Raw genomic sequence first — 13,146 nt, forward strand, 5'->3', positions numbered from 1 at the left:
TACATAAATGTATTTATTGGAACAATGTTTTTTTTCTTTAGGATTTTTTTATGGTATATCATCATGGTATAGTGTCAGATCGCTGATCTGACGCAGTGCTGCAGGCTTGCCGGTTCCTGCTCTCAGCAGGCGCTTGCAAGCCACCTCCCTGCAGGACCCGGAAGGAGCCCCGCGGCCATCTTGGATCCGGGACCTGCAGGGAGGAGATGCTCAGAACAACTCGATCACATCGAGTTGTTCCGAGGGTCTCCGGGAAGCACGCAGGGAGCCCCTTCCCTGCGCGATGCTTCCCTATGCCGCCGGAACACTATGATCATGTTTGATCGCAGTGTTCCGGGGGTTAATGTGTCGGGAGCAGTTGGTGACCGCTCCTGGCACATAGTGCCGAATGTCAGCTGTAATAATCAGCTGACACATCGGCCGCACCCTTCCCCCCCCCGTGAGCACTGCTGATCGCATGTGACGTACTATCCCGTCCCTGGGAATTAAGTCCCAGGTCACCTCGACAGGATAGTACGTCAAATGGCAGAAAGGTGTTAAAGGGATAATCATTCAAAGTTCTAAAATTGCAAATTGTTTAACATTTTTGTCAAATTTCTGATATTTTTATTAAGAAAAGCAAGGCCTGTCAACCTAAATTTACCGTTATAGAGTATAATGTGACACTAAAAACAATCTCAAAATCAATGGGCTATGTTGAAGCATTCCAGAGTTACTACTAAGTGACACGTCAGATTTTTTTTTTCTTTTTTAAACGGCCCGGTCACTTAGGGGTTAAAATTGCTCACTACACACCTAGATGAAATTCCAAAATGTAGTTTCCAAAATGGGGTCACTTGTGGGGGTTTCTGCTGTTTGGGCATGCCAATGGCTCTTCAAATGTGATACGGCATCCAAAATTGCGCTCCAGAACTCAATTGGCGGCCCTTCCCTTCCGATCCCTGCCGTGCCCCCAAATAGACGTTTTTCACCACCTGTGAGGTATGATGCGTTCTCAAGAGAAATCGCACAACAGATTTTCGTGCTCATTCTCTCGGGTTACTATTGTGAAACTGAAAAATTTAGGACTAAAGCAACATTTTTGTGTTAAAAAGTAACATTTTTCATTTTTTTCCTTCCACATTGCTTTAATTCCCATGAAGCTCCTCATGGGTTAATAAATTTCTTGAATGTGGTTTTTAGCACTTTGAGGGCCTATGACGGAAAATACCCAAAACTACACTAGTTAGTCACTTCGAATGGGATGTGGCCCCCAATTTTTATTTTTTTAAATTTTGTTAGAAAAATGAAATGGTTAAACTTTTAACGCCCTAACCCCCGAATTTTTAAAAAAAATTATGCTGATGTGAAGACTTGGTAAATATGATTTATTATCTATTTTGTGTGATATTAATATCTGGTTTACGGGCATAAAAAATCTAAGTTTGAAACATTTCAAATGTCGTCATTTTTTGTTTTCATAAAATGAAAATCATATCGATTTAATATTTACCACTAATATTTACCACTAACATTAAGTACAATGTGTTACATAAAAATAGTCTCAGAATCACTGGGATACGTTTAAGCGTTCCAGAGTTGCCACACGGTGACACTGGTCAGAATTGAAAAAAATGGGCTGATCAGGAAGATGAAATCAAGCCAATTTGTAATCTATGAAAACAGGTGAAGGGGTTAATAAAACATTAAAAAATACTATAAAAATGCCTGTTAAGTCACAAAATGAAACCTCCCCCACTCTAAATGCCTGTAACAATCGACTTATCTGTTACATTAAAGGGAACCTGTCACCAGGTTTGTCCCATATGGGGTAAGGCTAGTACCTTTCAGCCCTGATATACAGCATTCTAATATGCTGTGTATATATGCCCCCAATCCTGCCTGAAAAACAAGAAAGACTTTTAATAATACCTATGGTGAGGTCAGGTCCGATGGGCGTTGCTGTGTTTATCCAGTGCCTCCCTCCTTACTTCATGTGGTTGACGCGTCCCCAGCATCTCGCTCCCTCGCCGAGGGCAAAGTACTGTAGTGCGCATGTGCCGGAAAAGGTCAAAGAACCCCAAAGCATGCGCCCTGCAGTGCTTCACTCTGCCCTGGCCAGATGCTGGGGAGACTGTGGACGACTTGGGATGCGTCATCACACAAAGCAAGAAGGAGTGCATCACAAGAAGAGGAGGAAACGGACCAAGACAGTGACACACATATAACCCAACCTCCCTGTAGGTGAGCATTATCAAAGGTCGTCGTCTTGTCTTGCAGACAGGATTGGGGCGTATATACTGCATACTAGAATGCTTTATATCAGGGCTGAAAGGTACTGGCCTTACGTCACATGGGACAAACCTGGTGACAGGTTCACTTTAAAGGAGTTGTCTGGCCTTGGGCTACAAGTGAATTGAAGTGAATTCTCACACCGCACGATGTGAGTATTCTACGGCGAAGGGAGCGGGCAGTCATGTGATCGCAGAAATGCAACACCAGAGAATCCTCTCAGCACTACGCAATGTGAGGATTCACAAGTCTGTAGTCATAGTGTACAAACTATTCAGATGAAGACTTTATTCTCAGAGAGGAAAGGCATTGCTAGGACCTTGTATACGAGAAATGCCTTAACGTGGCTGCAAGGTACACCCAAATTGGCTAATTTATGCGCTAAACTTTCTCAATTTTTCATATTTCTAGTGCAGTAATGCAATTCAGTTTTCGTGTTTGCAGGTTTTGGCACCAGTGTGTGCTGCCTTATTTGTTTGACTGTAGTCATAATGTGACTGCAAACTTGAAGCTGAATAACCCCTTTAATTTTCACCTTTTCCAACGGAACCTGTGCTGTAAATGATGCATGATACTAGGCTTTAAACCCTTGTAAATGGTACACCACGAGATTAAACTTTCAGGGAGGAGTAGGAGTAGCTCTGACATCAAAATGTAAATGTTACATTGCTATTTTTTGGCAGATGGCTATGAACTTGTGTAACTAATATGTAAAACACATACAGACTAAACCAAATTTTGTTTCTTTACAGGCACATTGTCCCACTTATTAATCTAAAACCAGTCACTCAAGTGATCCCCGTTCCTGCTTGGAATTCATCTACTAACCGCAAGGGATCAAATTACCAGAAGATTCCTGCTGGCTACCAAAGTGACATTGGTTTGTAGATTAAAATTTGTGTTTTGCTTAACACATAAATGTAGGTTGATTTAATGTAAGAAATGTATTTTGCAAGGAATTCTCTATTGGAATATATTCAGATTATAAGCATATTTAATCTGATTTATCAAACACAATTTGTAGGCCAGACTGTTTTACTAAAATGTATTGAGTGCTTTTACAGAGTATGACTTTCAATTTCTCTTCTTACCTTTTTAGAGCTTGACCTCAAATCTAGGAAGCGGCTATTCAAGAAGGTACTTTCAATGGAGGTTTAAATGATTTGTAACAGTGGGGTTATCAATTTGCCAATCCAATGTGGTAACATGCCTAGGATAAGCTTTATCTTTTCTCTATTTGCAGACTGCAGCCAGTCTTGCGTCATATGAACATTACAGATCTCCCCAATCTCCACATCGTCAAGGCAGAAGCTTTGGAATCCCAAAGTAGGTATCCTCCAAACTTAATGTTTTATTAGTACAGTATTTGATTAACTTGAGATATTTTGTATAACTTGAGATATTTTGTATACTGTATTATAAGTGTCTAGTTAAAAAAAAAAAAAAAAAAAATGTCCTACACAAGACTTAGCATCTGATACTTTTTGTATGCTAGACTTTGGGTTTAATCTGGTATATCTACTTTTATTATTATAATGGTTTGGACCTTATGCACTTTTTTTTTTTTTTTTTTTTTTTATATTTGTGACAAATGTATAATAGTTCATTTCAGGAATCATAGCTTACTACCTGTTAATCAACTATTGTAAAATATCTGGTTTAGTTATTATTTTTTTTTGTACAGACCTCACTAGAATATTTGACTTGGGATAGTATGTTATGGATAGGAGTTGGGGTATGGTTATCTGTTCAATACGTTTTTTTTTTTCTCCCATTTGTATATCTAATAGGAAAAAGAGCAGTAATTCCTGGGTACTGGCACAGAGTGAAGGCAAGGGTGTATGTTCTCTGGCTCTTCATTCATACAACACGTTTCGAAGTCTGGTTGACCTCATCAGGTATCTGATGGAGTCAACCTGACTTTGAAACGCGTTGTGTGAATGAATACAGATCCAGAGAGCATATACACCCTTGTCTTCGCTCTGTGGCATCGCCTGAAAATTACCACACTTTCCTGTTTGGTTTGAATTTGTTTCTTACCACCGACACGTGGGTCAGTGGTTAGATCAGCCGCCCTTCATTAGTAAAAATACCGAGTTGTGCCAAGTCACAACCCAAGGAGGTGAGCATATACAGTCCTTTGTTCTGTCTTATATTGAGGGTAACACATTTGGAACACCTTTTCTCTTTTTCTCTATACTCGATTAGATGTCTTTATTAAACTCCATTTGTCTGTTGTGTTTTTTTAACATTGTATTTTTATAATTAACCAATGTCTTTGACTCATTATATTTTATAGACACAATATCATGAGTCCAGAGATCCCTTTCTATCACAACTCTGGAAAGAGGTGCTACCAAAGTTTTGACAACTATTCTTACAGAACTAGGTAAGCATATCTGTGAAAAGTCTTTTTAGCAATCTTAACTTCTCTCTTCATTTATCAAGCATTGTCAGGTTAGTTAAGAAACCAGTCACTATTGCTGACAGATTGTGAAGTGTGACTAATCATTTCTGAGAATTTATAAAGAAAAACATTTCACTGATCCAGAGCTTAGTGGTTATGTTATATGTTCTATAGCAACTAGCCTAGTGCTCTTGGGTGTATCTCATTAGCTAAGGTCTAAGGGGTAACGTTTCTCCTTATGGAGAGTGACATACCAGCTGGCTTGTCAAGGTAAGGAGGCTTATTCGCCATGCAATGCTCCTCTGGGAAATTAAATATTCAAATTGCCTCTTCAGAGAAAAAGAGGACTTAACTCTATAGCGCCACCTGTTGGAAGTAGCGATCCTACAAATCACAATCAACCCTTTAGCGAGTCGTGCAATATGACTTAGGATAAAAGCCAAATCAGTATCTCAATTCGCAGACACGGTGTTTCGGGCTTTTGGCCCTCGTCAGTGCGAAACATGAGAACGGATTTGGCTAGGTGAGAGGCTCTGGACTGGGGTCTGTGGGTTAACGTTTCTCCTTATGGAGAGTGACATACCGGCTGGCTTGTCAAGGTAAGGAGGCTTATTCGCCGTGCAATGCTCCTCTGGGAAATTAAATATTCAAATTGCCTCTTCTGAGAAAAAGAGGACTTGACTCTATAGCGCCACCTGTTGGAAGTAGCGATCCTACAAGTCACAATCAACCCTTTAACGAGTAAAGGGTTGATTGTGACTTGTAGCATCGCTACTTCCAACAGGTGGCGCTATAGAGTTTAAGTCCTCTTTTTCTCTGAAGAGGCAATTTGAATATCTCATTAGCTAAGGCAGCCAGACTCGTGAAGCCATTGTTTCCCTAGAATTTTCACTAAGAATAGTTGGTTACAAATGAATTGTCTCTGTTTTAATGGTTCTGCCTTTTAACCTCTCCATGACTTTTGACGTATATGATAATCAATAGTCGTGTCCCTGACATTAATGCGGGCTCACACGCCCGAGCCCACATTTTCCCCCACATATGATTGCTGATTTAATCATTATGTGATTTAGTCATTATGTGCTTTCACCAACTGTGGGTTTAGCAAGATAGAGGAAAAAAAAATAAAATAATTTAACCCCTTCCTGTCATTTGCAGTACATGAACGTCAAGATTGGGTAGAACCTCCCGACCAATGCAGTACATGTAGGTCATAGCAATCGCCGAGCACAGGGGGCTGGCTGTGTGTAGGCGGTTGCCGCCGGGTGTCAACTGGTTACTGACACCCGGCTGCTACCCTTCTGTCAATGCTGGGAACGGTCCCGCTCCACTCCCGCCACTTTAACTCAAACTTATCGCAGCATTTAGCAAGCGAGCAGAGGGAAGACGTCATCGCGGGGTCTCGCTTGTTGCGATATATAATATACATTGTGCCTGAAAAGGTCAAAGAGCCTCAGCATCTGCGCACTGCAGTACTTTGCTCTGCCCTCAACAGGGCAGAGAAGTACACCTGCACAGGAGCACAGTGTCGGGGAGCCTGCTGGATGATGCAGGGTCGCGTCATCCACAAGAAGCAAGCCGAACGGTGGTGACCTAAGAAGATGGGAGGCGCCGGACCAAGACCAGTGACACCCATCGGACTGGACCGCCCCGCAGGTGCACAGTTCTTCCAGGTTGGGTTGGGGGCAGATATACAGCATTATAGAATGCTGTGTATAATCCCTGAAAGGTGATGGCTGTATCTTATATCAGCCAAACCTGGTGACAGGTTCACTTTAAAGCAATAATGTTTGATGTAATGTTGCTAATGTATGATGTAACTGATATCCGCTCCTAATGTGCTTCTTACTCTCATGTAAGCTCTGTAAAATGTTGTGATCTGTCTTTGTGGATTCCTTTATTGCACTGAGCACTTTACTTTTGGAAACCCTGATACAGACACTGCCATGAACATAGCTTGACATTAGGAGATATCTATCTATGCTAACCTGCTTATTAATTACATCTCAGTTTTGGACATTACATGTAGTGACCTATTGTTGTTGATGACCCAGCATTCTCTTTAGTATGCACAATCCCCCCTTTTGGAGGTCTATTCTCACCCTGGTTTTTAATGTTTGCATTTAAATTTATATCAATAAAATCATGTTTTTATTAATACATTGCTAGAATAATTTTGTAACCGCAGAACCCTAGCTGATAGAGATTGTGTATTTTGTATTTCTACATTCAGCAGAAATTGTGGGACAAACTTTGGTGCAATTTTTATCAATTTCCCTGTGTGCAAATGCAAAATCTGGAACCTAAAAATAAATTTTGTTGGTAAAAATAGAATCCTTTTTTTCTTCATTGCCCAATGATATAAAATTCTGTGACACACCTGTGGTATCAATATGATCACTGCACCGCTAGGTGAATTCATTGAGAGGTGTAGTTTGTAAAATGGGGTCACTTATGGTGGGGTTCTGCTGTTCTGACACCTCAGGGGCTCTGCTAATGTGACATGGCACGCACAAACCACTCCAGCAAAAAGTGAACTCCAGTTTGGTGCTTATTTCCTTCTGAGCTTTACACTGTGCCTCAAAAGTAGTTTTTGACCACACATGGGGTATCTGTGTACTCGGGAGAAATTGCACAACAAATTTTGGGTGTCCATTTGCTGCTGATATCTTTGTGAAAAGAAAAAAAAAATATAATTTTTGCGGGAAAGTGTTTTTGTTTTTTATATTTTCACTGCTTTACATTATGAACTTCTGTGAAGCAACTGGGGGGTTCAAGTTGCTCATCACACATCTAAATATATTCCTTGAGGGGACTCGCTTCCAAATTGGTGTTACTTGTAGGGGTTTTCCACTGTTTAGGCACATCAGGGGCTCTCCAAACGATGCATGACACTGGCAAGGCCATTCCATCAAAGTCTGCTTTCCAAAACGCGTCACTCCTTCTTTTCAGAGCCCTGCCATGAGCCTAAACAGCATTTTACCCCCACATATGGGGTATCTGTGTGTTGAGGAGAAATTGCACAACAAATGCAAAATTTGGGGCTAAAATCATTTTTGTGGGGAAAATGTGTTTTTGTTTTTTTTTTTGTTTTTTTTCCCACAGCTCAGTGATAAACTTCTGTGAAGCACCTGAGGTTTCCAGCCACACTTTTAGATAAGTTACCTGAGGAGAAATTGTGCCACTTGTGAGGGGGGTTTCAACTGTTTAGGCACATCAGGGGCTCTCCAAATGTGTCATGGCGTTCGCTAATTATTCCAGAAAATGTTACATTCAAAAAGTCAAATGGCGCTCCTTCCCTTCCAAGCCCTGCTGTGCACCCATGCAGTGGATTTCCCCTACATATGGGGTATTTGCGTACTCAGGAGAAAATTTACAGCAAATTGTATGGTCCATCTTTTCGTTTTACCCTTGCAAAATAAAAAATTTGGGGTCTAAAGTAAAATTTGTTTAACAAGTTTGTTAATTTTCCTTTCCACATTCCAAAAATTCCCGTGAAGCAATTGAAAGGTTAAAAACTTCTTGAATGTGGTTTTGAGCACTTTGAGGGGTACTGTTTTTAGAATGGTGTCACCTTTTGAGTATTTTCTGTCATATAGGCCCTTCAGTCACTTCAAACGTGATGTGGTCCCTTAAAAAAAAAAAAAAAAAGGTTGTAAAAATGAGAAATCGCTGGTCAACTTTTAACCCTTCTAACTTTCTAACAGAAAAAAGTTGTTTCAAAAATTATGCTGATGTAAACTAGACATGTGGGTAGTATTATTTAGTAACTATTTTGTGTGATATAACTCTGATTTAAGGGCATACAAATGAAAAGTTTGAAAAGTGCAAAATTTTCACCAAATTTCAATTATTTTTTTTTGCAACTAAAAGCAAGTCCTATTGATGAAATTTTACCACTATCATGAAGTACAATATGTCATGAAAAAACATTCTCGGAATTACTGGGATCCGTTGAAGCGTTCCAGAGTTAATACCACATAAAGTGACACTGGTCAGAATTGTAAAATTTGGCCGGTCATGAATGTGAAAACAGGATTGGGGATGAAGGGGTTAAAAATATGACAAAAAACCCAAACACAAGATCAAATCACCCCTTTTGCCCCATTAAATATAAACCATTAAAAAAATTACATATTTGGTATTGCTGCATTCATAAAAGTCTGATCTATTAAAATGTAAAATAAATGTATCTGTTCGGTAAACAACGCAATGAGGGGAAAAAAATCAAAATGCCAACATTTGGTTTTTTAGCCCGCCGCAACATTGCAATAAAACGAAATGAGGCAATCAAAACATAGTTTCAACCCCAGAATGGTATCAATAAAAATGTCAGCTCAGGGCACAAAAAAGTCCTCACACAGCCCCAGATCCCAAAAAATGAAAAGATTATGGTTCTCAAAAAACAGCGACATAAGTGTAATTTTGTTTTGTTTTGTTTTTTCTTGCAAACTTCTGAATTTTTTTTTCATCACTTAAATAAAAAAAATAAAAAAACTATACATGTTTGGTATCTGTGTTATCTCACTGACCTGGATTATACTGCCAGGCCTATTTTTCTATATAGTGAACATGGTAAATTATAAAAAAAAAAAAAAAAAAAAAATTGAATTGCAATTTCAACTAACTGCAAATTTTTCACTTTATCCAGTGCATCGCATGATAGAATGATGTCATTCAAAAGCTCAACTTGTCCCTCAAAAAACAAGCCCTCAAGGCTATATTGATGGAAAAAATTTAAAGTCAAGGCTCTTGGAAGAAGCAGAGGAAGAAACAAAAAAACACCCGGTGGTGAAGGGGTTATCGAATTTGGATACTTAAAAAAAATAAATTACTAAAAAAATTTATTGCTGAAAGGTTTTTGCCTAAAAAAACAAACAAACACAAAAACAAAAAAAAACATTTTGGCAAAATGGATCGCTTAGCTTCTATGGCCAGGCTAAGTAACATACTATAAAAAAAAAAAGTCATAAGTCCTACAGTCAATATGAACCTATAAATATTACATGCAACAGCAAATATCAAACTTAATGTTTATTAACCCCTTAGTGACAGAGCCAATTTGTTACTTAATGACCGAGCCAATTTTTACAATTCTGACCACTGACACTTTGAGGTTATAACTCTGGAACGCTTTAACAGATCCTGCTGATTGAGATTTTTTCATTACATATTGTACTTCATGTTAGTGGTAACATTTCTTCGATATTACTTGCGATTATTTATGGAAAAAAAACGGAAATATGATGAAAATTTTTAAAATTTAGCAATTTTCAAACTTTGTATTTTTATGCCCTTAAATCAGAGAACGATGTCACAAAAAATAGCTAATATTTAACATTTCCCACATGTCTACTTTACATCAGCACAATTTTGGAAACAAATTTTTTTTTTGTTAGGGAGTTATAAGGGTTAAAAGTTGACCAGCAATTTCTCATTTTTACAACACTTTTTTTTTTTTTAAGGACCATGTCACATTTGAAGTAATTTTGAGGGGTCTATATGATAGAAAATAACCAAGTGTGACACCATTCTAAAAACTACACCCCCCCAAGGTGCTCAAAACCACATTCAAGAAGTTTATTAACCCTTTACGTGCTTCTCAGGAACTGAAACAATGTGGAAGGAAAAAATGAACATTTAACTTTTTTTTGCAAACATTCTACTTCAGAACCATTTTTTCTTATTTTCTCAAATGTAAAAACAGAAATTTAACCATAAATTTTGTTGTGCAATTTCTCCTGAATAAGCAGATACCCCATATGTGGGGGTAAACCACTGTTTGGGCGCAGAGCTTGGAAGAGAAGGAGCGCCGTTTGACTTTTTCAATGCAGAATTGGCTGGAATTAAGATCGGATGCCATGTCACGTTTAGAGGGCCCCTGATGTGCCTAAACAGTGGAAACGCTCCACAAGTGACACCATTTTGGAAACTAGACCCCTTAAGGAACTTAACTAGATGTGTGGTGAGCACTTTAAACCCCCAGGTGCGTCACGGAAGTTTATAACGTAGAGCCGTGAAAATAAAAAAATCGAATTTTTTCTACAAAAATGATCTTTTTGCCCCCAAATTTTTATTTTGACAAGGGTAGCAGGAGAAATTAGACCAGAAAAGTTGTTATGCAATTTCTCCTGAGTACGTCGATACCCCATATGTGGGGGTAAACCACTGTTTGGGCGCACCGCAGAGCTTGGAAGAGTAGGAGTGACGTTTTACTTTTTCAATGTAGAATTGGCTGGAATTGAGATCGGACACCATGTCGCGTTTGGAGAGCCCCTGATGTGCCTAAACAGTAGAAACCCCCCACAAGTGACCCCATTTTGGAAACTAGACCCCTTAAGGAACTTATCTAGATGTGGTGTGAGCACTTTAAACCCCCAAGTGCTTCACAGAAATTTATAACGTAGACCCGTGAAAATAAAAAACCCTTTTTTTTTTTCCTCAAAAATGATTTTTTTAGCCTGCAATTTTTTATTTTCTCAAGGGTAACAGGAGACATTGGACCCCAAAATCTGTTGACCAGTTTTTCCTGAGTACGCTGATACCCCATATGTGGGGGGGCACTGTTTGGGCACCCATCGGGACTCAGAAGGGAAGGAGCGCCGCTTGGAATGCAGACTTTGATGGGATGGTCTGCGGGCGTCATGTTGCATTTGCAGAGCTTCTGATGTACCTAAACAGTATAAACCCCCCACAAGTAACCCCCATTTTGGAAACTAGACCCCCCCAAAGAGCTTATCTAGGTGTGTGGTGAGCACTATGAACCCCCAACTGCTTCACGGAAGTTTATAATGTAGAGCCATGAAAATAAAAAAAATCATATTTTTTCCACAAAAATGATCTTTTCACCCCCAAATTTTTACTTTCACAAGGGTAACAGGAGAAATTGGACCCCAAAAATTATTGTGCAATTTATGCTGAGCAGGATGATACCCCATATGTGGGGGTAAACCACTGTTTGGGCACATGGCAGAGCTCGGAAGGGAAGGAGTGCAGTTTTGGAATGCAGACTTTGATAGAATGGTCTGCGTGCGTTATGTTGCGTTTGCAGACCCCCGATGTACCTAAACAGTAGAAACCCCCCACAAGTGACCCCATTTTGGAAACTAGACCCCCCCAAGGAACTTATCTAGATGTGTTGTGAGAACTTTGAATGCCCAAGTGCTTCACAGAAGTTTATAATGCAGAGTCGTGAAAATAAAAAATATTTTTTTCTCCACAAAAAAAATATTTTAGCCCCCACGTTTTTATTTTCACAAGGGTAACAGGAGAAATTGGACCCCAAAAGTTGTTGTCCAATTTATCCCAAGTACGCTGATGCCCCATATGTCGGCAGAGCTCAGAAGGGAGGGAGCACCATTTGACTTTTTGAGCGCTAAATTGGCTGTGGCGTTTAGAGACCCCCTGATGTACCTAAACAGTGGAAACCCCCCAATGCTAACTCCAACCCTAACCCCAACACACCCCTAACCCTAATCCCAACCCGATCCATAATCCTAATCACAACCCTAACGATAATCACAACCCTAACCCCAAAACAACCATAACCCTAATTAGAACGCTAAATCCAACACACCCCTAATCCTAATCTCAACCCTAACCTCAAACCTAACCCTAATCCCAATACACCCCTAACCCTAATCCCAACCCTAACCTTAACCCTAATCCCAAACGTAACCTTAATGCCAACCCTAACCCTAATCCCAACTCTAACCCTAACTTTAGCACCAACCCTAACCCTAGCCCTAACTTTAGCCTCAACCCTAACACAAAATTTAGCCCCAACCCTAAGCCTAACCCTAAATTTAGCCCCAACTCTTCTAGCTGCTGGCCGTCAGATCATCGCGGGCGCACTGAGCATGCGCCCGCCATTTTCTTACTGGAGTAAGAAGCCGGCGGCCAGGAGGGGACACAGGAGGACCCAGGGACACCGGTAAGTATAACAGGGTCCCCAAATCCCCCTATTTCTCTGTCCTCTGATGTGCAATCACATCAGAGGACAGAGAATTACACATTGCTTTTTTTTTTTTGCGGTCGCCGGTAAACAGTTAATTACCGGCGATCTCAAAACAGGGGTCAGTAAAAACCAACCCCGATAATGTTCTTTGGGGTCTCGGCTACCCCCGGCAGCCGAGACTCCCAAAGATCTTCCGGGTGCCGGCCAGCGGGCGCACTGCGCATGCGCCCGCCATTTTTTGGCCGGAACAAGATGGCGGCGCCCATTGGGAGGCACGAGGAGCACCGGGGGAGACAGGTGAGTATCGGGGTGCGATCGGGGACCCCATTTCTCTGTCCTCTGGTGTGCAATCACTTCGGAGGACAGAGAAATTAAATGGGAAATCACGGTTTTTTTTTTGCGACCACCGATAAACGGTTAATTACCGGTGATCGCAACCCGGGGGTCGGTAAAAAAACCCCGAATCATGTTTTCTGGGGTCTCGGCTACCCCTGGTAACCGAGACCCCAGA

At 40.4% G+C, this 13,146-nt stretch overlaps 1 protein-coding gene across 1 annotated transcript in view; it reads left to right on the forward strand.

Moving 5' to 3' along the window:
• ALG13 (ALG13 UDP-N-acetylglucosaminyltransferase subunit) overlaps nt 1-13,146 on the forward strand; it is a 203,209-nt gene that overhangs the window by 138,665 nt on the left and 51,398 nt on the right. The window contains exons 17-20 of the mRNA XM_077281501.1: nt 3,024-3,151; nt 3,371-3,408; nt 3,515-3,597; nt 4,571-4,660. Of these exons, the coding sequence (XP_077137616.1) occupies nt 3,024-3,151; nt 3,371-3,408; nt 3,515-3,597; nt 4,571-4,660 (339 nt within the window). The remainder of the gene's footprint in view (nt 1-3,023; nt 3,152-3,370; nt 3,409-3,514; nt 3,598-4,570; nt 4,661-13,146) is intronic.

This window comes from Ranitomeya variabilis, chromosome 2 (assembly GCF_051348905.1).
Source record: "Ranitomeya variabilis isolate aRanVar5 chromosome 2, aRanVar5.hap1, whole genome shotgun sequence".
NCBI lineage: Eukaryota > Metazoa > Chordata > Amphibia > Anura > Dendrobatidae > Ranitomeya > Ranitomeya variabilis.